This window comes from Ruditapes philippinarum, unplaced genomic scaffold (assembly GCF_026571515.1).
Source record: "Ruditapes philippinarum isolate M1 unplaced genomic scaffold, ASM2657151v2 ctg422_1_1_1_1, whole genome shotgun sequence".
NCBI classification, from domain to species: Eukaryota; Metazoa; Mollusca; class Bivalvia; order Venerida; family Veneridae; genus Ruditapes; species Ruditapes philippinarum.
In genome coordinates, this window is record NW_026865596.1 from 110,730 (window position 1) to 138,478 (window position 27,749).

General features: G+C 32.6%; 2 protein-coding genes across 2 annotated transcripts in view; one reads left to right on the forward strand and one right to left on the reverse strand.

Moving 5' to 3' along the window:
* Positions 1-1,190: 1,190 nt before the first annotated feature.
* On the reverse strand, positions 1,191-27,434 carry LOC132729670 (phosphatidate cytidylyltransferase, photoreceptor-specific-like). The gene is made up of 11 exons (XM_060715479.1): positions 27,276-27,434; positions 23,096-23,256; positions 22,440-22,536; positions 21,654-21,830; positions 19,260-19,379; positions 14,920-15,002; positions 7,018-7,174; positions 5,830-5,982; positions 3,932-4,066; positions 2,341-2,444; positions 1,191-1,403 (listed from the first exon to the last, which is right to left on the reverse strand). The coding sequence occupies exons 1-11, from the start codon at positions 27,327-27,329 to the stop codon at positions 1,292-1,294; spliced, it is 1,353 nt and encodes a 450-aa protein (XP_060571462.1). The 5' UTR covers positions 27,330-27,434; the 3' UTR covers positions 1,191-1,291.
* The window catches only part of LOC132729672 (calcium uniporter protein, mitochondrial-like), a 29,341-nt gene continuing 28,969 nt past the window's right edge, over positions 27,378-27,749 (forward strand). Inside the window, exon 1 of the mRNA XM_060715480.1 lies at positions 27,378-27,529. Coding sequence (XP_060571463.1) covers positions 27,437-27,529 — 93 coding nt within the window. The 5' untranslated portion in view covers positions 27,378-27,436. The remainder of the gene's footprint in view (positions 27,530-27,749) is intronic.

Below are 27,749 nucleotides of genomic sequence, written 5' to 3' on the forward strand. Positions count from 1 at the left end.
TCCTGTCTACAGGTTGGGGTCATGATGGTGAACAAGTGTGCAAAGTTTCAAAGCCATATGTCAATGGACTTTGAAAATATTTGAACTATTACAAAAACTTTAACATAAATTCTAAGTCGAAAAAGGGGCATAATTCTGTCAAAATGCTTGATAGAGTTACCTCCTCTTGTCTACAGGTTGGGCTCATGATGGTGAACAAGTGTGCAAAGTTTCAAAGCCATATGTCAATGGACTTTGAAAATATTTGAACTATTACAAAAACTTTAACATAAGTGGTTACGCCGACGCCGACGCCGACGCCGACGCTCGGGTGACTGCAATAGCTCTACTTATTCTTATCGAATAGTCGAGCTAAAAAATGCTATGCCACTGCATTAATACAACACTAAATAGTAGGGACAGAAGTAGATTTTATTTTTGTTTTGATACAATTGAACTTTGCCATAATGTAGTTGTGTCTAGTGTATTTGGGGTCAAGGTCATATTTCAGCATATCAAATGAAAGACACTGTACAGATGTGTCTAATGTTAAAATACAAAGGCCAAGTATAATAACTGATTCAAAATAAAATTATTCTTGATAAAACTTGATGAAAATTTCAGTATACTACTGCAATACATAGCTATATAAAACTTTGAAATACAGTAACAGTTATTTTCCTAAAATACTATCTTTTCAATTAAGCATTACATATTCCTGAAAACATAAAAAACATTTATGATTCAAAATCATAATTATATACATGGTGTGAATCATAATGTCCTTATAATGTGCTCAAATTATTTCATAAATATCCACATGCACACAGACAAAGGTAAAACCCTATATACCACCATATCGCAGATTGCAGTGGCATAAAAACATATTGTGTAATTTTAATACTATGGAAAATCAGTGGATACTATTTATTAATGAAATCTGCTATTTCAAGAAAATCAAGATGTAAGATATAAGTGATCACAACTGAACTGTTTCAAATGTTAAAAAACACATCAGTACATAATTTGCAAATTATTGTTTTAAATTTCATCTCTCATTATATTCTTTTAATCATGATTTATTAAACATTTATTAAATCAAATCATTTATGTCTTACTTTATTAGTAAGAATTATTTTGACAAGAGATCAAAAAATTACATAAGAAAAGAAAATCAGATTAAATATGTGCCAAGAACTATGAAGAAACAATAAATTCAATGGTTTATGGTGGTAGAAAAATTTACATAATATATATAAAGCCTGACAATCAATGACTAGGCAATATCTACTACAATGACTTTGTTACTGAATTATATTACTCCACGAGCAGATAATTTATCTTTTAGCATATTAAACACTTGTCGCTGCTGATCAACACTCATCAGTAAAACACTCTGTATAACTTTGGAGGTATTTGGTAGTCTGAAAATAACAACAATGCCAAGTTGATAAAAACAGAAAAGCAAAATAATTAGACCACATATATTAACATGCATTCCAGATAAAACAATCTTTTAAAGGCAGGGCAATAGATGCCTGAATGTAAATTTGTTTAAAGTAATCAAAATTTAAAGTACAGTCCGACCCCAGTTATTCAACAACCCTTTATTCGAATACCTGGCATTATCCGAGGTAGATGGGCGGTCCTGTTTTTATCTCAATATAAATCAATACAAATTTGATTGATTATTCGAAATTCTAACATTTGAGTTTGACATATATGAAGGTCTTATCCTAAAGAATGTTGTGTCTTAAGTCCATCCATTCATTAATAACAAAGTAATAGCCTCAAACAGCAAAAAAAAAAGAAAATTTCAATAATTTGAGGTCGTCATTTATAAGAAATGGTCAATATGACTAACTTGAAAGTCTATCCTAAAAGATTGTTGTGTTGAAGTTTGATCACCATCCATTTAAAAAATAACAAAGCTATACTCATTAATAGCAAAAATCAAGCAAAATTTAGACACTTAACCATGAAGATCAAGTTTAGTCAGATCTAATTCAAGGTCTTGTCCCAAGTATTGTTGTTGCCAAGTATGAAGACATTACACCAAAAACTTAAAAACTGATGATCAAAGTACAAGTTAGCGGACGGTAATGGCAACAGGACTGCAACAATACCTCTATTTTTTGTCTTAGAAAAAAAGTGAAGCTAAAAATCATGGGTTGACTTTGAAAGCACTATGTGGTCCTCATTTCCCTTTTACTTTCTGCCAATTTTAAGAAAACTAAAGTTAGAAGGCCCCCAAATTCATTTAATTTGCTCAAATGACGTGAAAGACAAAAATATGTTTGAAAATCAAGCAGATGTTGAACATTAGAAAGCTGCATCGGAATGTAATTAGAGAATACTCACTTTATAAAACTAGAGTGGTAAACATGAACAAATGTTGCCATGAGAAACTGACAGTCAAATCTATCCATGATCCCTCCATGACCAGGTATTGTGTCTCCAAAGTCCTGAAATATCAGTATCTTCATTAAATTGATATCTTGTACAGTATGATACAAATAATTTCATCAAAACCTCTGCAAGTATTAAATACCTCAGCTAATAAAATAAAATGAATTTGGTGTCTACATTATAATGATACAAAGTCCTAAAAACTGTGTCAAGCAAAATAGTTCTTATAGAAAAGAACATCCTTTTGGAATATTCACATATCATTGTAAGATTACAAAATGTCTTAAATCATTCAATTAGTGTATTATACTAGGAATTACAATTCAACTCAGTTGTGAAGCATGCAAATTTACAATCAAATGATCAGATTCAATGAATCCAATCATACCAGCAATTATACTAGGAATGAATATAATCGTAGTATTAATACTGATTTTTTAACAATGCCAAATGTAATATACATGAATATACAGAACTTCAGATCTCCATGACATCACCATAATCCTAATAATCTAAATCATTACAGTTCAATATAGTTATACATGTACATACATTTTTACCTTTCCTATATGCACTTACATAGTATAAATAGTGAACATTATCCATTTCTTAAATAACAAAAAGACTTTCCACGACATCTACAACAGTAGATGTCATTCACGTTCATCATATTCTGATCAATATAATATACATGTATATATATTAATTTTGATTGAAAACTAACAAAGCACCTTAATATTTGGCATGAATAAAAACACTCTTTAAAATTCTACCATATTTCTTTAAAAACCATAACTGAAACAAAGAAATGAACTAAAGTGTTGATATTTATGGCGAACAATTTTCTTATTGAAGTACTCATTCCTGCCATCATCTTTAAAAAAATCTAGATCACCAGTAGTGAGATTGGCTGATTGACCTATTTCAAACTTACAAGAGGTCATGAGTGTATGATGTGTAATCAGAAAGTAATTCATGACCATCATTTCTTATTATCATTTGAGCCGCGTCACGACAAAACCAACGTAATGCATTTGCGACCAGCATGGATCCAGACCAGCCCGCCCATCCGCACAGTCTGATTAGGATCCATGCTGTTCGCTATCAGTTTCTCTACTCGTAAAGGAGTTGGTAAGCGAACAGCATGGATTCTGATCAGACTGCGTGGATGCGCAGGCTTGTCTGGATCCATGCTGGTCGCAAACGCACTATGTTGGTTTTGTCGTGACGCGGCTCATTTACATTCACGCTCAGTTTCATAACAATCTTACTAATTGTAAATTTTGGCTCAAAAATGGAAATAAATATTTCATTAAAATGTCTTTTTATTCCAATAACAAAGGTCATAACTCAAAAACCCATGAGTTTATTTTGATATTGGGTGGGCTTCATTTCCCTACTTATACATGTACAATCCTGCCAAGTTTCAAGAAAATTGACCAAACAGATTCCAAGTTATGGATGCAGACAGAAGGCTGGACAGAAAACAGACAACTTCATTTCAATCTTCCATTTATTTTATGTATAGGAAACTTCTGTTTACCTTTATTTTAAATGCTCGTTTGAATCCACTGGCAAAGAATCCTCCAAATGGTCCAATGACAGATGCAAATATAGACATGGAGACAGAGTGTAACATGAATGGATACATCTTTACTGTATACCATGGTATTCCTACCTATAATATAATAACAATATTTGTATACAAGTTGTGACTTAACTGATACAAGTAGTTTGGCAATTTTTGTACTAATACATTAACTTATCAAGTTGATATTTTCAGCAATGTACTACTAATTCCTTTTTATAGACAATATAACTAAATGAACATTATACCAAATCATGCAGTACATGATAACCTTTATATGACATGAGTTTTTTTGGTTCATTAAAAGAGCTACATAAATATATAATCACATGCCCATGCTGCTTTTGCAACTCCGTAAATATAGTATAATCTGCAACTAAGCATAAATCTTATGACATATTTGCATTATACAAATCTTAAAGACATCCTCAAATGTGCTTTTCATCTTGTTTTAACTGCCGCATAGAAAAGTTTGATTACCTATTTCTTTTAGTTTGATAAAGAAAATTTGTCTATTATAAGTCCACATGAGTTTCATTACTAATTTATGTGAGCTATGATTTAAAGCGTAAAAAGTAATTATAGCTTGCTGGAAGCTCACATAATATAACCTTACTCAACTTGTTAAATTAATGACATTGTGTATGCTTGCTCAAAATTGCTTCGAAATCTCATTATAATAACTAATACAACTTGCAGGAAAAATTAAACTAGGGCGATCATGCCAAAAACATAGTCTTGTTTATTCTGATTCTGCTTTTTAAAATGGTCAAAGAGAAGTAATGAGCTAGAATTTATCTAAACAATCTTTCTGACCCATTTAAAAGATATTTAGGTTCAAAATGTTTCCTCTAAAGTGCTAACAAGGTTTTTCCATAATTGGACTGTGTGACTTAGATTTTGATCCCAGATGACCCATATTTGACCTTAATCCATTACTTCATATAGACGTCTTTTCATCCCCCCCCCCCCCCCCTTGAGAAAATACCTTATTTAGTGAGAAAATACCTTATTTAGACCCCAAACACTTGTTTTCATTTGACAGCCGGTGTTAAAAATGTAATCACTTTTTCTGCGCCATCCGCTATCAAATAGATATATCAAGGGGGCCAAGAAAATTTTGAACTTGTGAAAGGCTCAGGTCAACCTTAGGGTAATGTGTAACCAACACTGAAAAGGTTCTAAATCCATTGAGAAATTGCAGCACTCTGAAATCAGTTTTGATGGAAAAATCAACAGAAAATAGGGATTTCTGACAATTTTGAGACGTCCCCCCCGTTGCCATGGTATATATATATATTCAAAATTGACCAAGAAATCATCTAACCAACCTATCTTACAAAATGTCAGGGTATTTGTGCTGAAAATGTGCTAACAAGGTTTTCCATATTCAGGCTCTGTGACCTAGTTTTTGACCCTAATAACCCATATTCGAACTTGAGCCAGAAATCATTTAAACAACTTTTCCGACTAATTTTATCAAAATATCTGGACCAAACAAGTAGCCTCTATAGTGTTACCAAGACTTTTCTAATTTTGTCTCCGGTGACCCAGTTTTTTCGTCTAACTCAAACCATGTCTGAGCAATCACTAAGACAAACATCCTGACAATTTGGTGACAATTGAGGCAAAAATGTGACCACAAGAGTTTCAATATACTAAATGGGGATGGCTGACAGACCCAAATGTCAGACAATAATTTTAACAATCCTACATGCTCACCCTGAGTCAGCTCAGGTGAGCTGAAAACTAAATACTTATATAGATTGTACAGTGCATATTACTACTTTTTCTTCTTTATTTATAACTGATTTAGTAAACAACAAGTTTATCACTATATTGATTAAACATACCAGTTTAAAGAAGATGGTAATGGTTTCTGGAAGATTATACTCTTCTAGAAGAAATACTGGATGACGCTCACATTCCATTGACATCTGACCTTTGTCATCATCATACATGATTGGGCATACCAACAAATCAAACTGTATCAGGAACCATGCAAGCTGCAAAAATCAAATAAGCACAGCTTCAATTTTTCTTCAACAAGTATTTTGTCATCTTTATCAAACTGTATGTAAACAAGATCCACCAGGGCAACCTTCGACTTTTTTTTACCTTTTCTAAAAGTAATCAAATAAAAGGTTTAAACAAATCTTTAAAAATTTCTATAATGTTCAATACTCAGTTTTACATCTGAAACTGTACACCTGGTCCGAATTATATAGCTGTACATCAAAGGACAAGAAAGTAGGTCTTGTTTTGTCCAAGTATAAATCAAATCCATACAGACATTACAAAATTATGATAATTTAACTAAAATATAATAATTTGACCTTGACAGTCAATGTCAGTTCAACCTTTAAGAAGATCTTGTCCAAAAGGTTGTCTTGTCTAAGTATGAAGATAATTTGTTTATTACTACCAAGTAGCAGGTAATAATAGCAAAAAAAAATCAGTGAAAATTCAATAATTTAACCTTCAAAATCAAGGTCATATATCAGCCCATGTCAATTTGAGTTTGATATACATGAAGGTCTTATCCTAAAGAATGTTGTGTCTAAATATGAAGTCAATCTATTTATTATCAAAAAGCCCCACAATGCAACAAAAACCAGGTTTTCAACGACCAAGTATTGATGTGACAGGAATTAGGAATGAAATATGGCAGTTAAGAAAAAATGATGCTGTTTTTTGTACCAACACAGAAAGTTGGTTTCACTAGTTCAAAATAAATATATACCAGATACCCTGAGTATCAATGTCAGGCTTTATTATCATGTAAGCTACACACATGCCAAGTTAAGAATCAATAGGTAAAAGTGTAAATAAGTTATTGAGTAGAAGCTGGAAATTCTATTGAAAACAAGTGACTTGACCGTGCTCCGAAATATATAAGTAGCAATACCAAGCTGCAATTTAATATAAGCTACCCAAACAGCAAGTTTGGTGTCTATTGGTCAAAGCATACTCATAAAGTACTAAAGGTGTGCTAAAAAACAAACCATTTAACATCATTGAGCATGAACAAAGATACATACACACATTCCAAATGCAATTGTAGAGATGCCACCACCAATAAAGCCCTCCCATGTCTTCTTTGGGGACAGTTTAATTAAAGGTGTTTTTCCAAAGAAAAATCCAAACATATATGCCATGATGTCATTGCAAATAATCATAGAAACTGGAAGCAGGAACCTGAAATAAATTAGTCAACAATAGGTTTTATATCTGAAATTTCAGGCTGAACATTAAAGAACATGAGCACTAGGTCTTCACTTTTATCATATTTAGTTTACAAAAACTACAAACCATGGTAACATAATTCACTTTCTCCTTATAGCTACTGACCCACACAACACATCATCATTATTATGTCAAATACATGCATATCAATTTTTAAATCCATCTAGGAATGATAGAATTGTTGACTGGACATGGAAATCAGTGTACTTTTATAAAAATTAATATCATGACTTTTGATCTACAAGTGTGGGGGATTTTTTTAAAGATTTTCACTACATGTTTACTATACATGTCGGGAAAATCAATGTCACCCAGGTCAAGGGCCAATCTTGACCCATTATGGCACCCAGATCAAGGGCCAATCTTGACCCATTATGGCAAACTTGAAGGAAGTCCACGAGACAATTCTCCTGCCAACTATAAAAGCTCTAGCCTTTGTTATTTTGAGAACAGTTTTCAAGTTTTTACTATATTTATATAAATTATAAAGAAATCATATCTAGGGCAGGGCAATTTTTGGTCCACAGCTATAATTCAATCTTGGTAAGTCGACCAGACAATGTTTTAAGATAGTGTTTACTATGTATGTAAGGAAATCCTTTTTACATGAAAGACAGGAACCTGACTTGAACAAACTTCTTAATAAGATCAATTTGACATTGCTTCAATACGGTATCTAAATTCAGGTTTTTTAGAGGAGTATTTCAACAAGAGGGCCATCATGGCCCTTATATTGCTCAACTGATATTTAAGTCTCTATATCAATATTGTTAGCAATGAATGAAAAGCAAAAAAAAATTTCAGAATCTTAAACTGATATTATAATGTTCATATCTGCACCTGAAATAGTGCAAAAGTAAACAAGGTTTTCCCATATATGGGTTGTGACCTAGTTTTTGACATTAGATGACCTATATTCAAACTTGACATAGAAATCATCTGATTAACCTTTTTGACCAATTTCAAGGATATTTGTACCGGAACAGTAGCTTCCCGTGCGTTAACCAGGATTTTCCATATTTGGGCTCTGTGACCCTGTTTTTTTACTCCCAGATAACCCATATTTGAACTTGAGCAAGAAGTCATCTAAAAAGAAAAACAATTCCCAGGATATTCGGTGCAAAACAGTAATCTCTAGAATGCTAACAAAGTTTTTTCATATATGGGCTGTGACATAGTTTTTGATCCCTGGTGACCCATATTCAAACTTGACTTAGAAATCATTTAATCAATGTTTCTGACAAAGGGCTAGGTACGTTTTGGGTCGATTTTGGCCCATCCGCAAAAAATATTCAAAATTTTGATATATCAAAATTAAGCTTTATTTATAACAAATAAAGCAAGATTGAGTCAGATATCTGTTTAGACAATAAAGTTATAATAAATCAAAACAACCTATCAAGAAAACAAAATACTTCAGTTTGACGTCATCAACGTCACGTATTATTTTGAGCGCATCGCTTCGAGTAATTAAAAATACAATGACGCATATGTATTTTCTAAATTGTTTATCGTGTAATACAAATGAGTTGATGATACATTTGATGTACATTTTTACCGTTCAATTACGATTGCAGACATAAATAATTAGTCACCGTGAAGTATAGTAAAACAAACGAAAAGGAAGACATATACAATAGCTTTTATTTATGTAATTCACTTACCCTATTTAAGATACTAGTATGTGTTTAGTTACTTCTGTTTTATAAAATATACAATTACTTTGACAAGTTCATAGTTAAATTGTCGGCACTGAACCTTCTTCAGTTTAAAAGAGCTAACCACCAAAATCTATTAAAAGTTTGTACGAAGAGGCACATATTCGTAATATTACCGCTATGACAATATTTTTTATTCAGTGGTCTTATGTATTTACCGATTTAGAAAAGTTCAGAACTTATATTTAAGAACGTGTACGATTATCATTATCATCATCATTTTTATTATATGATATTGATTTTCACATAATCTGTAAGATGTATGCCTCGGTTACTCGACCTACCGGAATCGGCCGAATTACCGGAATCGGTGGGGACTTTAATGGAATCAACCTGTAATTTTGTTATTATTAAACTTTTAAAGAATATTCATGCATTTTTATAAGATATAAACATTATAAATGATATGTCAAAAGATTTTGGTAAATAAAATCACTTTTGATTAAACAATAGATCTAAGATCGGAGAGTTACTGCCATACTGCCGGATTCGTCGAGGGCCTGTGATTTGGTTATTTATGCATTTTAATAATATTTGTTTTGCCTGATTTTATAAAACTTAAACGTTATGATTGACCTCCAAAGGAAATGTGAAAAAATCGCTTTTAAATAACAGTGAAAAAATATTAAAATCGGCGAAAACGGGTAAACTGCCGGAATCGGCGAATGATTACCGGAATCGGCCTGCAGTTTGCTTATTTATGAACTTTTAATTAATTTTCTTGCATCTTTCATTTAATAAAACACGATATCAATGATATGTAAAAAGATTTTTGTAAATATAATCACTATTGATTAATAAAACAAGATATTTGATATCGGCAAGTTACTGCCATACTGTCGGAATCGGCGAAAGATTACCGGAATCAGCCTATAATTTCGTCCTTTTTTGTAGACTTTTTAACGTTTCTTTTGCATTTTTTTAAAAATAAATATAAACATTATCTATCATATTCAAAATAAGAATTTTGCAATTCGCTTTTGATTAATAAAACAATCGAATTACTGTCAAACTGCCGAAATAGTCAAATGATTAGCCTCCCTTGAATTCCCGCCAAAATGTCATGACATTAAAAAGGGAGATCACATTGCTTGTAAAACAACAATGTGTTAGATATGATATGGATTTATTAATGTCTTTATACTCGGTATTTTGATTTAGCAATGTCTTTAATATTCCACAGCATTTAACACAGCTGGAATTTATACGAAACAAATAATTTTGAATCTTCCAAAACTTTGGTTTTGAATACTGGATATTTCCATGTTTCATATGATATTTGTCGGCGGTCACCGCGGAGAACTTACTTTTATTATTTTAAGATGACGTTTAAAACACAATTGAATTAACAAGAGCTGTCCGTAAGACAGCGCGCTCGACTTTTTTATTGCTTGCCAATAAAAAAAGTTTTTGCAGTAAAAGGCAATACAAGAATCTCTGTATTTTTAAAGTGAACTAGTTGTTTGATACCCTTGAATATTACAGCAATGTTTATATGACATAATTTATGGTAAAGTGAACAAGTGGATAGGAATGAATTTTTTTAGATTTTTTAAGTTTTTTAGTGCTTACCTATAATACAAAACATTGACAGTTAAGGGCCATAATTCAAATAAAATCTTTGACAGAATTACCTTCTCCTGGACATGTTTGGGAATCATGATTGTAAACAAGTATTCCAACTTTCAAATTAATATCTCAAACAGTTCAGTCAAAAAGTGGACTACTAAAAACTTAACCAAGATTCTAAGTCGATAAAAGGCCTTAATTTTTAAAACAAATCCTTGACAGAGTTACCTTCTCTTGCGTACAGATGGGGGTAATGATGTGAAATAGCATTAAAAGTTTCAAAGCAATATCTCAAAGGGTTAAGGCAATAAGTGGATTTTACCCATATTCAATGTATTTTCTAAGTCAAAAAGGGGCATAATTCTGTCAAAAACCTTGACAGAGTTATGTCCTCTTGTCTGTTGATGAAGGTCGTGATGGTAAACAAGTATGGTCAGTTTCAAAGCAATACCTCCAATGGTTTTGAAATAAAGTGAGGTGGTACAAAAAACTTAACCAAGCTCAATACACTTTCTAAGTCAAAAAAGGGCCATAATTCTGTCAAAAACCTTGACAGAGTTATGTACTCTTGTCTGTAGATGGAGGTTATGATGGTGAACAAGTATGGTAAGTTTCAAAGCCATACTTGTAATACTTCTGAAATAAAGTGGGGTGGTACGAAAAACTTAACCAAGGTGTGACGCCAACGCCGACGCCGACGCCGACGCCGGGGCGAGTAGGATAGCTCCCCTTTTCATAGAAAAGTCGAGCTAATAAAATGAAATAATTCAAAAATAATACAATGTATCTTTTACAAGGTATATACACGGATAATTCAAACTACCGTAGGCATTAAACTAGTAATTAATGAGCCGTGTCATAACAAAACCAACATAATGAATTTGCGACCAACATGGATGTAGACCAGTCTGCGCATCCGCGCAGTCTGATCAGGATTCATACCGTTCCCTATCAGTTTCCCTTTTGTAAAAGAGTTTGTAAGCGAACAGCAGGGATCCTGATCAGACTGCGCGAATGCGCATGCTGGTCTGGATCCATGCCGGTCGCAAACCCATTATGTTGGTTTTGTCATGACGCGGCTCATTTGTTTTCAGATAAAAATATTTTCAACTTGCTTAGAATTCTGTTTTAATTGAAGAAAATAGGAAAAGGCGGTGAACAATCAACATAAACTTTGTTCCGGATTATTTACTCTAGTATTTATGTTTCCTGTTAATGGATAATACCACATATTTCATTGTCAGATTTTGTATATTCAGAATACATATATATAACAACATAAAGCACAAAATAGATTTGAATTCCTTTTCCTTTTATGACGTAAAGAATACACAAGAACACGTAAAAACCGTTCATAAAAGGTCCTAGCTTTGTCAATGACATATACTATTGGTACAATAGTACTGTAATATACTGTAATTAATTTGCATAGCAGTACAAAAATACTCCCGACGAGTTTCTTATTTTCATATTTGTTTCAACACAAGTTATGACTCATAAAATATAGGTACAATTGCCGACTAAAAAAACTTTCCAGCTATTTTCGTTTTATAATATTTAATATAATTCAATATATCACCGGTGAGCACAAAGTTGAAATTCATAATCATTTACAAGGTAAGTATGCAAAACTATTCCTAGTACAACTAACAATACTAAAAAAAAAAAACAACAAACAAACAAACAAAAACAACATGCCATAATTTCAAGACTGATTTCAGGGACACTTTAAGAAATGTTTCTTAAATTGAAACAGCAGTATGTTGTATTTTTACAACTTGCAAATGTTATGATACAGTAAAGCATGCGCTATGCTTTATAACTGCGGTAGGGTTAGGTAGTCAGCGTACCTGTTTTTATACCTGACCAATGCCGCATCTGACAAAAGAAAAAAAATGTTAAAAAGTGACTTTAAAGGTTTTTGAAGCCAGAGAGACTCGTATGTTAAAAATAATGCACAAAATTTCGATACTTCCAAGATAATTGCAAGCATGCAAACATTTGAAGAACTTGTAAAATTATTTCAATAAAAATGTATAAAACAAAATCGCAACTAATGACCTATATTCAGAATTTTTGACAATATTTAATTTCACACTACCCATCTAAATAAACTGATGCTGGAGACAAGTGATTGACCGTTGCTAGAGATCATTTGGTGCGCTAAAAGTGTCAGTCATCATTACAGGGCGGTTTTATCAAGACTTCAAAAGACTTTGCCGACGTGCGTACGTGACAAACTGCTAGGTAAATGTAGGCGGAGTCATTTATGCAGACAGTTGTTGACACACTTGCCCAGCAAAGCAGCAGTGTTAGACGAGACAGGTCACACATATTTATCAATCAGTGGAATAGTGTCAACATTTTTATGTATTACAAAAATGTCTGGGGAAATCTATCTGATACGGGGATATGAACGTCTTATACTAATTAACATGCAAATAGTATTGCATATTATTGAAATTGTTCACTAAAGAGAAATACTTTATTTTATTAAAATGTACGGTGATATTTATCTCTTCACTTAAACTGGAGCCTCTCCTACTACCAATATATACTCGATTACGCCCCTTACCAATCCGTCGCCATTTGCCAGTATGTAAACAGCAGACTGACGGAGTGTAAACTTTTGGTAATAAACAGAAGTGCGCAAGCAGTAACCACAAAATAGTAGGTGATGATTTAAAGGTAATATTTTATGGTCATATAATATGTAAAAACCTAAGCGGTTAAAATATGCGTTAACCTAATATTTGTAGAATCGCACCAAAATTTACCCATTTTCACGAATTTTGCCCGAACTAGAGGATGATTGACGTCATCCGTGACGTCATCTACGTTGCCGCGATACAAAGGAACGTCAGTTTTTAATTGCATATATGTTGCTTTGTCAATTGACATTAAATGATTTATTTATATTCAATATTTAATTTCCTCAAAATTTTGGGCCAAAATCGACCCAAAACGTACCTAGCCCTTTCCTGAATATTTGAACAGAAACAGTAGCCCCTATAGTGCTAATAAGATTTTTCTATTTTTAGCTAACAAATTAAAGGTGGATGGACCACAAACGCCGGACATTCAACGAAAATGTTTTCCAATATAACTCTTTGTTAAATCAAATGACCCACAAGCAGGTCAATTTTGACTCAAGGATTATAATTCAAACTAGATAATGTCAAAGCTCTAGGTTTTGCTGTTGTAGGGTAGAGTTTTTCACCCATACAAGACTAAATAAAATCAAGTTACCAAATTTTGACCCTAGTGTTTACAAACTTGGTAGAATTTAGTCAGAAGATGTTACAAATCAATTATCTAAATTTTAAACCTTGTGCTTTTGTATATGAAGATTTTAAAAGATTGTAAAATTTCATTATTGTAAACATGATTTACAGTATCACATTTAAACAGATATCAGTGAAAATACAATATCTGGAAAATATTAACTTCTGGATTTAATGAAATTATTGTGTCTAGCTAGCTGTTATTAAAATTCAAAATGACTCAGCATATTGGAGAAACTTATTATTATTTCATGAATTGCAAATGAGATTAGAAACATGGTTAAATGGACAATATTTCAGTGCAACATGAATCCAGACATGTAACATTATCACTGTTAACTATATATAGTTTGAATTGAAATAAGGTTAATTCATACAGAGAATAATCTCAGTGAAGCTAATAAGAATAGTTTAAAACATTCAACTTCTGAGATTTCCACTAACATTATTGTTTTAATGTGTAAAGACAAATAAATCGTTAAAACATGAAATATTCTGATACATTAATTCTGATTTATACTTCCCTATAGAATAATTTTAATACTTGTAAATTTTGTCAATCTTTAAGAAGTATAAAATAAACATTGCAATGGTATCATTTAATTGAGTACATATGAAATCATATTCATTTTAACACATTAGAGATTTCTCATCAGTAAGACAGTAAGACAAACTAGCTTTGAATGATACTGACAAGTTAGACATTTTCAATTAGGAACATCCTAGAAATTACTGCTGTCTTATTATTTTGTTAACTTAAACCCATTATTACAGAAGTATTGTAATAAGTTTCCAGGTAACATGTAATCCTGACAATATGAATAACAGCTGATGTGGTGGCATAGAAATGAAAGCCATAGTTATGTAACTTGACAAGACCATGAACTTAAAACTAAGTCTAAGTGCCTGCATTATGAAGCCATAGGTACAGGTAGAACTTGTGATATATCTAAATATGTTAACATTGTACAGAGAGATAGATAGATGTGCCCGGAGCATAAAAATAGGGTCTGTAAAAATTATCATATATCTCAGTATACAAAGTTGTAGACTAATTAAATAACTTTCAAAGTTCTATTACGTTATGACCATACTTGATATTTAAGAAAATAGTTAAAATATTTACCAAATAAGCCCTTCAAAGATGTTCTGCATGATGAGATGTGACTGAGTTACAACCAGAAGTAATGTCACATGGGTCCAGCCAAACTGTAAAAAAGGGATAAAGATAAAGATCAATTATGTTAATTTTTTTTGTTTATTTTAATAATTGGGGATATAAGCATAACAGCTGTCAATAGAGGGTGATTATTTTTTACATAATATCTGCAGAAACACAAGTACATATCTAAAGTCTGCAGGGTGAAGGATTAAGTAAGTCTGAGGGCTTCCACAGGTGTTAATATTAGCGCTATTTATGCATAAAAGTACACATCTAAATTGGTACTTTTGCCTTTCATTCTCTGCATTTAAAACAAAGAAACAATTGCTTCTGCCATGCTTTCAGCATTCTAGTGCAAAATTTGACAGTCATGTTTTGATAAGTAAACTATCGGGGCCGTCATTGCATCACACATATATAAAACTTGCAACAACAGCATATGGTCATGAGAATCTGTATGTTGATGCATGTTTTCTACTATGTTCATGTATACCTGCACGTGCAAATTTTATACAAGAATTAAGATACAAAGTAAATTTTAAGCAGTGAATGTTCATATAAAGAAATCATATATTTTAAACAGTACATGTTAAGCAGTCAGCGTAAATTTTAAGCAGTCAAAGTTCATAATTATAAAGAAGTTATATATTTTAAACAGTACATCAATGTAACTTTATATCAGTCCATATACATGAACATTTAAGCAGTCAGTGTACATTTAATGCAATCTGCATAACTTTAGTGCACTAATGTTTATTTAAAGCAATCAGTCTATATCTTTATCAAACTTTTATTTAAGAACATTTGACATCAAGTTCAATATAAATTAACATCAGCATTCAAACAGACAGAGATCTGCCAAGAATTTGAAAGTACTGGGCCCTGGGCCCACTTGGTCTGAAAATGATGGGCCATTTTTACCAAAGTATGGGCCTTGGGAAAATAAGTAAACATTGACCAAAATAACTGTTAAAAAGTTTGTAGATAATTGAATTGCCCCGGTAATAAAACTTAAATCATATTTTATGACAAGTGGTTCACTTATAATTCAGTACTTTACCAATAATAAAAAATTATGCCTACATGGTAACTATCTAACTAATATTAATTGCAGGCAAAAATGAAAATATTTTTTAAATGGCTGCTCAAAAACTTGATATGCAAATTTATTCACATAATTGCTGGTTCTTACTTGTAATGTCTTATATTGTGCATTATCCATTTAATTGTTCCTACTTTGCACCAAATGTCCCTAACCACTGTATATTGACGAATTTTATTGCCCCTTGTATGCCTCTGTTTAGACAGCATACATCAAAGACGTTTGCCGACAGACCTTTTGATCATGAAAAAAGTCATGCACAATGTTTCTCTGATTGGTTAATCACCCTGTCAAACATTCTGATGACGAAATATACATCTTTTTTTTACACTTTAGCAGCCAAAACTTGCGTGAACTTGAGTGACCTTAGGGTTGATCAAGTTGAACACCTGTCAGATTATACTGTAACTTACAGCATTTCTTAAAATAGCAACACTTTTTTTTCAGTTACCGATAATCATTTTAAATATTAAGTAGTTGTTTAATTTGTTTGTTTGTTTTATTGGATTAAATTTACGGTAGTAGAAATAAGTATCTGTGTAGGAAAGGGATTATGAGAAGAAATGCGGTAAGTAGATAACATGGACAAAAGCTATAGGGGAATGGATAAACTCAAGAATATGCGTAATTACAGGAGCATGGGTAACATGTTGCTGTTGGTACCAGTTTTGACTGGATGACTAAATAACCCAGCAGACAGTTTTGTTTTCTTATAAGTCTGGCACAGATTTTAGATGCGCCCATGGCCCTTTGCTGCCGATTTTCCTGCGCCATTCTCATTTTTTTAGCGCCAATGGCGCAAAATCGCGTCCTCGGCAGATCTCTGAACAGACATTATGATATGACAATTAAGTATGGAAATATATCATGGTAGTGAATGGTTACACAAAACAAGACAAGTATAAGGAGGTTTAACACTGATTACAGCTCACTGCCTGGAATAAATACCTTTATGGTAAAATTAGATAACTGACTTATGTTGTAAAATCAGCTGGAAAACTCATTACTTGTAAAGAAGAGGGCTTTTCCATTCTCTGATCAATAGATGAACATTTATTTTCACAATCAATACTACCATACTTCTCTAAATAAATAATAGCACAATACCTGATGATTCCCATTCAGTCAATGATATTAATTTATAATGAAGTTTTTCAACTATCATGCTACCACAGTACCACATTTTAGTATGATAAATACTCTGTTTTTACTATCATATAAAATGAAAATATCTCATCTAATGGTTTTAAAACTAATCATAGTAACTCCAAAGGGAAATTGTTTCTCATACCATGCATGGAAATATGGAACATTGTTTCACGATTACTTTAATTTAAATAGCAAAATCAATAAGGTGAATATGCTGAAAAAAGGATAAGTGGATGCCTCACTAGCAGTTCTACTAGTTGTAAAAAAATAATTATATATATAAAAAGAGAAACACCACAAATAACCATTGTTTAATATTGAGATATATTTAATAACAGTGTGGATTAAACACAATATCTGGACATGGCTGGGATTTAATAGAAGACCAGCTGCTTTTAAAATTACTTAACTTATATTACAGACAAGATATTATGGTTCACACACAAATGAAATTCACTAATAATTAGTAAATACAGTTTTCAGAAATCTCATCCTGATGCAGCAAAACTTGCTAAAACTGGATGATAAACTTGCTCACTTTGAAGCTTCACAAAGATTAACTTAAAAACCTGTCATGCTAAATGGAACTGATGTTGATGGGACAGCTAGGTATTTACTTGAGGATTTGCTAGTGTAAGAGACTGATCATGTCACATCATGAAAGTATTGCCATGCTTTTGCTTGATCAGACAAGTTCAAATCTGGTGATCATAATGTTGTTTTGTCATAATTGGCTATATGATGATGTATGGCAATATATTGTAATATTTTGGGCAGTTTTGGGAAATTTGAAGATCATCTTGCTTTTTCAATACTATAAGCAGGTCTTTGAATACTATGAGTAGGTACTTGGGTAACTGCCTGTATTTATGATGTTTGGTTGGTTGTTTTTTTGTATGTAAATAAAAGAAATAAGAGGGCCATGATGGCTTCGGATCACTTACCTGAGATACATTGCTAGAAAAGGCCAAACATGTTATTTTTCAATTTTAAAGTCAGTAATGATGCCTGTAATGGGTTTGTTCATTTTCACTCGAGCTGCATAATTTTGAAATATTTGTAGATTACTGCTACAGAATGCTTGATGACAAATATCTAAGCTCTTGGCTTTGTAGTTTCACAAAAGAAGACTTCCATGTATTTTCCTATACAAGTCTATATAAGTGATCCCCAGGGTGGGAGGAATTTTGACCCAAAAGGCAAGATTGATAAACCTTTTGTAGAGGACCACATGATGATGCATCATGCCAAATATCAAAGCTCTAGCCATTGTGGTTTCTCAGGAGAGGTCTTTTAAGATATTTTTATTATACAAATCTATATTAATTAAGTGACCCCAGAGTCACACACACACATGAATTGCTATATGCCAGCGCAAACAAATTAAAACCCAAGTTGCACATCTACACTTGCTGACTACCATTTCTCTCTAGAGCAATAATTTTTGGGCTATGTGCTACACAAATTGAAAATTGCAATTTTATTCATTCAAGGGCAATAACTCTACAAATACTGAATAAATCCACAAGCAAACTCCCAGGTGCATAACTACACATGCTGACCACTATTCCTGTAGTTTCATGATTTTAGGTCAAACACTTTTTTGCAGATGCTGCGGTGGCATAACAAGCAACTTCAAAAATAATAATATGGAAAAGATGGCTTGAAAATGTCTATAATTAATCTGTGAGTTATAAAACATTCATTAAACCTCTCCTGTGTAAAATCAGATGGTTTTTGTTTACATTTTGTCTGCAGGTAATACTCAATGCTATTTGCAGTTCAAGGTTTATAACAGACACATTTACTTCACTGATAAGTCACACCTAAAAATACTCCCCTCGACAGCGAATGATGCCATTTTAAGATGTTGCTTAAAAAAATTATGGATAACGATGGACAAAGGACGACAAATGACAGACATTATTGCCTTCACAAAAACTCACCTCTGAGCATTCTTTGCTCACCTCTGACACAGCTATGTGCTCAGGTTAGTAATAAATGACAAATAAAATTGTGATGATTTAACTAAATAGTAAAGATACATAATTACCATAGTGAATTGCTTAAGGTAGTGTCTCTTTCTCAAACTGACCACAAATGACACAAAGCCAGCTACATACAAGCAGAATGATATTATACGATGGTAGTTCACAAATGGATGTAAAAACTCCTGTAATATACAAAAAAACATACATCTAAACACTTTCAGAACATTTTCAAGACATTTACGCAGAATTAAAACTATTCAATAGAATTTCTTAAAATTTGGCATGTTGTTTGAATATGATGAAAGAATAATTTAAGCCAAAAATAGTTGGGTGTCACCCATCTCACTTTGAGTTATCTGCCAATGATTCAAAATTATTTACTCATTTGACGTCATTTTAAGGGCAGGTAACTTAAACATATTTGCTATAAAATCTTCTCCTTTTTTTAATATTTGAGTATGTTTGTCTTGTTATTGTTGATCACAATATATAATAACATGCATCATAAATTATTTATGTAAATAATTTTAAATTCTTAAAAAATAGGCCATTTTTAAGAAAAAATGGCACAGGTTAGAAAGAAGAGGGAAAATAAGCATTCCGCTCTTCATTTGTTCTTGAAATTTTGCACAAAGACTGGCAACAAAGAAATCTACATGAAAATAAGAAAAAAAAAAGTAATTATAGAAAAATTGCAAGCAATACAAATGTACATAGGAGTGATCAGACAGACTGCGACTGAATTGAGATAAAAGGCCATTTCTATTGATATTTTTTATTGTTTAAAGGGTATAAATGTTGTTTCCGTAATATGGCTTGAAAGAGTTGTAAAATAGAATGTCTCTGCTATTTATCACACATGAATATTGCATGTAATCAAATAAAATGTTCTGGAATAAATGAATAACGAATAAATTACATTATGCTGCTATTTTTAGTAGGGTATTCACCATTTATCAATGATTCTGTGGATGTGTCATTCACTCTTTTAGAAACAGGCAATAAACAAAGTATTGCCAGCAATACAAAAGTCCGGACAGAACTCTAATTGTGAGAATGTGAACCTTCAAACTGTAAACTGTAACCTTTGAGATAGGGACATGGGTTTAAGACGCAACACATCATCATAATGTGGTAGACATTTATGCCAAGTTACTTTTAAAATCCTTCAATGCATGACAAAGTTACAGTCCCTACAGAAATGTGTGTACCTTTAAACTCTAATTGTGAGAATGTGAATTTTCAAACTGTGTGACCTTGACCTTTGAAGTACTGACATGGGTCTTAGACGTGACATCATCATGCTGTGGTAGACATTTGTGCCAAGTTATTTTAAAATCTTTCAATGCTTGACAAGTCCAGAGATGAATGTTGTGGAAGACTGTGGACGCACAGACAGACCCATATGTTAAGTTTCATTTAAGTATTTTCAGTTCTTTGTGTGTAATCATCGGATCCAGTTTTTGTGTTATTTTTGTGTTAAGTTTCATTTAAGTATTTTCAGTTCTTTGTGCGTAATCATAGGATCCAGTTTTTGTGTTATTTTTGTCATATTTTAAGTCTATTAGTTGCCATAGCAACCAAAGTTTTCAACCAGTTTTCACTGGATCCAGTTTTGTGGATGGGTGAAACGACTTAGGATATGGTAATTATGTGACTTTTCTTTTGAGCTTTTTAGTCATTTTTAGTCACAGAAGGCCTTAAAAAAGACACACGGAATGAATAGGATCAAAGAAAATGTACCGTTACCTATTGTTCTCCTAGTCATACAAGTACCCATGTGTTTGTATTGACAGACAGATGGTAGAATGAAGCCCATTTCTATGTCCCCATAGGGGACAATAACATTATATGATTTAAATTATAAAATTACAAAGTCTGTGTTTATAATATCTAATGAATTTACATATGAAGGCATTGCTACATCTAACCGCCAATGTTCGTAGATTTGTTGCAAAAAATCGTGGCATGTTTTTAGAATTTGCAGCAAAATTACTGTTTATGTCAAATATCTAAGCTCTGAACATTGTAGTTTCTAAGAAGATTTTTAAAGATTTCATTTTTAAAGTCTATTTTAGGCATCAGACTGAAACCATTTATATATCTTTTAAAGAAGATCACATAAGGACCGTTCAAGTGAAATTTGGTCATAAACCATCAAGCAGTTTCAGATATGTTGTTTAAAGAAATTGTGGATAACAACGAATGACAAACCACTGACTCACTGCCATCACAAAAGTTCAATTCTGCTCCAGTGCCCTAATAACATTGCATACCAAATTTGAAGTTGATAGCTTTCATAGTTTCTGAGAAAATGGACCTGAAGTAAAAGGTTAAACAAAGTGGATGCAACAAGGGGCTCATAACAGTAGCTTCCCTTTTTTTTCAGTAAAAAGTGTAGCTAAAAATCTTTTTTACTCAACAAACTCAGACACATTATTTTCATTTTTACTTACTGCTCTATGTAACAGGAGACCAAAGTGGTCTATCATACTTTCACCATAGAAGTAATAATTGGATGCAAACAGGAAGTACCAACTGAGTGTACGGAACCAGGGAAGATCATACGACTTGTAAACAACATAACCAATGGTGATGATTTCATGAAAACATTTGATCTGCAGCAACATAACCTGAAATATATGCATGAACATATATATATATATATATATATATCACATGGGAAACTATTTTTCAGACATATGAGAAACTGATAAACAAATAAATACTTGTTGATATTAATTGATGTAAAATATTTATTTTACAATAAATGTTGTCTGATACAATGGTATATGAAAGCTCCATACATTGTACACTTAAAATGTTACATAACATACATTAAATTTTTTTCTTCTTCAATACATTACTGACTCTGTTATATGACATCACATTGGACAAAAACTCCATCGAAAATATTTTCACTTTGCCCCTCTAGTAACCCAAAAATCTCTTTGAAAAAGTCTGACATATATTTCACTACTCAATAAAATTGCCTCGAGTCAGACTTAATTGTGTAATCTGACATAATTTGCACACACACTGAAGTATGGCCCTAGCCACACTTGGTAACTGACATTGCTAAAAATAGCGCTTTGTTTCTGTGGATTAAATTGTCTCGTGTTAAAGCTGTGAAACACCCTGACTAAACGAATTCGGTCGATGATAATTAAAGCAAGCTAATTGATAATTAAGTTATATTAAATGTATATTCATATATATTCAAATATCTTAAAGAGTATTACCATGGTGCAAAGGGCAAGAGGGCCAAGATAGATGATCAAGCCAAATGCACCAATCATCACCCACGTAAATATTCCCCGTATAACCCAATTCCGCCATCTGAAAAAAAAATCATGTTATAAATATAAATAATATCTATGTACATTCTTAACTTTTGTGATGAAACATTATCATCTGCACAAATACTAATATATTTAATTTGTTAGAATGCTTGCGTATCATTATTTATAAAGATTTTTAACAGGTTATATAACCGTATAGAAATAGATGTTGCATATACAGATATATAGTGGCGGCAAGGGTTGTCAACAGTTTATAAACAACAGTTTATATATGACCATACAACTGGTCAAGAGTTAATAATGCATTAGTTAAAGTAACAAGACCATAATTTAAAAACCCTAAGCAGATATTTCTGGAACTTTGGGATCTATCTACCTATTCATTCTGCCTAAAATTGGACAATTAAATTCTCAGAGAATGAATCCTGGAGGATAGAGGAATGAACTGACAACGCAATACACAGATTGACAGTTTCCGAACTAGCAGACGACAGGCTATTCTTTTCAGTAGAAATTGCAAGTAAAGATTACCGATTGCCTATCTCACTGTATAAAACTTTTGTAAAATGGTGAATGTAAAGAGTGATTGCCAGTACCTTGGTGTTAAATCTTTGAGGGCAGTGTCTATAGCCTCTGTAGTTTGATCTGATGCTTGTGGAAGCTCCTTGGAGGCATTTGGGTTAAAAAGCGGAACTTCCTCCTCCTCATCTGAATCCTGGATCTTACTTTCCTGTTTTCCTGTTAAATCATCCTCTTTCTGTATATAAATAAAAAACAATTACTTTGCATCAGTGAAAAAAAGCACTTAAAATACCATCTAATTTATTGATTCTACACAAAGATGTTAAAGCTACAATGTGTAACACTATTTGTTAAAAGCAATTAATCAAATATTATAATGATAATGAATATATAATTAATATTCCAAGAAGTGCTGGTTCTTAAAAAGATACAAAAACATGTATAGGATCAGTCAAATATACAGAGACTGCTGACAATAAATTCTAACACTTTACAATGAAAGTACTATGAATTATTTCATGATTTATTATGTAAGCTAGTGATAGAGTTATGGTTGCGGATAAAATGTTTGAGACCATTTTTTGCATTTGACCTTCAAGTATGAACTTGACCTTTGACTTAGCCACACAGTTCTTGCGCTTAATTATTTGAAATTCCACCAACTAGTGATAAAATTATTGTACTGCGAATTATTTTTGGCTAAATTCTTCAAAGTGTTGAGCAACATTTAGGGGTTTTTAACATCAATTTCATAAATATAAACAATTTGAAATCAAATTTTTAATGGTAATTGTGAATTTTTATCATATTTTTTTGTGAATTTTTGGCTTCTTTAGATTTTAAAATGACTGATATTCGGTGTCAAATTGCCGTGTGAGATTATCGCTCATTCAACAAATTCTTTGAGATGTTGGCGATTTATATGCGAGAAATCGCTCCCAAGAATGATCCCTGGTGTCCGGAGTCAATTTTCGAATACGGATATTTGTGTAAAATATTTCAGAATATTGAGATGAAAGATTTTTTCAAAAATATAACAAATTCATGCATTCAGATAACCAACAAGAGAAAAACAAGAGCCAGTCAAACAGGATGATGATCCCCGAAAGGGTATTGGACACAGAGAAGTAGTTTCTTGTTGATATCTCTTGTAGTCCCAGAAAAAGTTCAAAGTAAAAAAGGCAATAACGCCAAAAGAAGGCAAGGCAGAGTTACAGTTCTTATGTATTGCACTTTTACTTAATGAGATCTATCTACCTACATCCATCTACCTACAAAATTTCTTGTTGATACCTTTTGTGGTTTCAGAGTTATGTCCCGGACAAAGATCAAAGTGTAACAAGAACCCCGCCAAAAAATGAACAGTTTAAACAAATCTTAACAAAGAAAATAAAGGAAAAATATTGGAAGTTTTGTATTTTAATAGGTCTGTCCAGTCACACGTGTTGTTTTGTCCAAGCTTGAATCATTTCTTGAATAAATGACAATGTTAAGAAAATATAAGCAAATTCGGTCATCTGACCTTGATAGTCAAGGCCATTTAAAGGTCAAGGTAAGATCAACCTTTCAAAAACTGACTCTACACATGTTAACTATTCAATGAAAAAAATATACTCAAATGTTTTTAATACTTCAGCTATCTGCAGTAACTAAAACAAAACAAGCTACATAAGATAGATAAGAAAAAGTTAGACTACCTGCAAGCATTTGGTTCATTTCACAATTGTTATTCTGCTGTTTATTATATGAGTTACCTAAAAAACTGCTACATACATGCGTTGTTATATTTCTACCTAATGAAAACTTAAAATAAATATTTTTAAAGGGAACATCAAACTCCAACAAATGTAATTTTTATGCGCTTCTCCTTTTTCCAAAAACCCCTTCCCCATATTTTCGCTTGAGGGATAAGTCACTTCTCCCTAAAATTCAAGGCTAGCATGATCCCTGTACCTAGTAAACTTTATGTTGATATCCCTTGTGGTTTTAGAGTTTATACAGTAAAGCTTTAACAATTTTTCCAAAGTCTGAAGTTCACCGTGATTTTTTACGGGTGGATTGTCACCATGACGTCCCTGCAACAGTTGTGACATTCCCATCATCTGATTGGGTGAAATTTGTGCTGCCGGATATGGTCACCGTGGATCACTGTGAAATATTGCAGGGGCATTTTGCTCTCTCGAGTGACCATTAATCAATTTATTACACACAGACTTCATTTACTTACGTCTGTAAAAATTAACATGCGCAACATATCTGTCTCCTAAAATTTTTGATGGGCGGACATTTGCCCCAAAATGTTGAAATATTCAATTGTTTGTTTTTGTCAATTTTTGACATATTATTAAAAGTAAGTGCATTTTGATTGTGATTTTTTTCTACATTTTTTTACGCAAATGAAACTTCAAAACTACCGGTTCTGATGCTGAACTGTGCTCTGGTAAATTCAATGTAGCTTAGTTACTCTATTTACTGTCCTGATCCGGAGCGAAAACTACATATATACATCTACTAATACCACCACATAGCATGTCAACCCGGCCCCAATTTAATGCCTTCATATTTCAATAACTTATTTATTATAATTAGTAAGCCTTTTATTATTCTGTATGTATTTCATAGAAATTTACATGCTTTAATAGTTTAGAAGTTTTATTTTTAAAGTGTGTCTGGACTACTTCTCTTATACCACTAATGCAATTTCAATGAAACTTTACAGGAGTGATCTGTAGCTCAAGTCCTTGCGCGTATTGCACGGGTTTTCCGGTTGAATGATTTTTGGCCGAGTTATGGCCCTTTGATAAAAAGGTGTTTTTTCTGTGTTGCCAGATACACAAAAGCTTGTCCGGACTACTCCTCATAAACTACTGGTGCAATTTTATCCAAACTTTACAGGAATGATCAGTAACAAGTCTAGTTGTGCACTGTCCATCTGTCTGTCCGTCTGTCACAAAACTTGTCCCAACAAGAAATTGGCCATCATGAGGCGACACAATCATGTGATCACTGATCGCTCTTGTTGTTATATACATGTACTTAACAAGTTATTGCTAATGGTCATAACCTATAAGATAATTCAGTATTAGATTTTATCCACAACCTTTTGATAATCAGTTTGAATATAGATCTACAGACACAGGTCTACACAGATTTTGTATTTAAAACTGACAATATTAAGATATTGTTTTATTCTTCGGTCATGGCTTGCATTCTTTGCACAATCAATTGCTACCTTCAGATAGGCTCCCACTAACAAACTCTTTCTCTCTGTTACTTTCAAAATGGTACCAAGTCAAACACATGTCCTTTTGAGAGTGGCGGCATGGCTGAGTGGTTAATATGTCAGACAAGTTATCTAAGGATCGCTGACCGTGTGGGTTCAAACGCTGTCAGGGGCAAGCCGTTGTTTCCTGTACCTAGTAAACTTTATGTTGATATCCCTTGTGGTTTTAGAGTTTATACAGTAAAGCTTTAACAATTTTTCCAAAGTCTGAAGTTCACCGTGATTTTTTACGGGTGGATTGTCACCATGACGTCCCTGCAACAGTTGTGACATTCCCATCATCTGATTGGGTGAAATTTGTGCTGCCGGATATGGTCACCGTGGATCACTGTGAAATATTGCAGGGGCATTTTGCTCTCCCGAGTGACCATTAATCAATTTATTACACACAGACTTTATTTACTTATGTCTGTAAAAATTAACATGCGCAACATATCTGTCTCCTAAAATTTGTGATGGGCGGACATTTGCCCCAAAATGTTGAAATATTCAATTGTTTGTTTTTGTCAATTTTTGACATATTAAAAGTAAGTGCATTTTGATTGTGATTTTTTTTCTACATTTTTTTACGCAAATGAAACAAAACTACCGGTTCTGATGCTGAACTGTGCTCTGGTAAATTCAATGTAGCTTAGTTACTCTATTTACTGTCCTGATCCGGAGTGAAAACTACATATATACATGTACTAATACCACCACATAGCATGTCAACCCGGCCCCAATTTAATGCCTTCATATTTCATTAACTTTTTTATTATAATTAGTAAGCCTTTTATTATTCTGTATGTATTTCATAGAAATTTACATGCTTTAATAGTTTAGAAGTCGAATTTAAAAGCTCTCATGGGCTTGTTTTATATGTTTGTGTGTCCTATCCCACCCACTTTCGTTTTGCGTATTTCAAAACAAAAATATTTTCATAAAAATAAGCCAAAAATAACAAACGGAATTTCATAAAATTATGCACAGACCTTAGTGTAGTTTTCTGAACTATCGGGTACGTTTCTTTGACGTACTTCAGACATCCTGGACTGTTGCGGATTAAAACAATTTTTTGTTTATGTTGATTAGTTTTGTAAGCAAATTTCTCTCGTAAAGTCTCGTTCAGGGCGTGAAGTAAAGTATCTGGAAAATGGCGACCAGTGGAGTTTCGTGGGTTGTCAGGCAAACTTTAAACAGGTTTGCACATCCGAATAAGTCGCATTTACTTGTTGGAAAAGCCCAGGTAAGATAGCTTATTTAATCATATTCAATTAACCAATTAACTTTGAACTTCATATATTTTTTCATTGTAACAAAAGTTTGGAAGAAGTTAGTGCATAAGTGAAAAACACAGCGTGTTGTTTTCACGGTTGTGTTCATATTTATTACCAGAACTTAATTTCATATAGTGATAGGGCATTTGCCTTAGTTATTTGTTAAATTACATGAATGCATTGCGCTAA

Coding starts and splice junctions, on each gene's coding strand:
- LOC132729670 (XM_060715479.1), bottom strand. CDS start 27,329: ATGTCTGAAGTACGTCAAAGAAACGTACCCGATAGTTCAGAAAACTAC. Junction 7,175..14,919: donor ATCTTTGAAGGGCTTATTTG/GTAAATATTTTA, acceptor AATTTATTTCAG/GTTCCTGCTTCCAGTTTCTA. Junction 5,983..7,017: donor CAATTGCATTTGGAATGTGT/GTATGTATCTTT, acceptor TGATTTTTGCAG/CTTGCATGGTTCCTGATACA.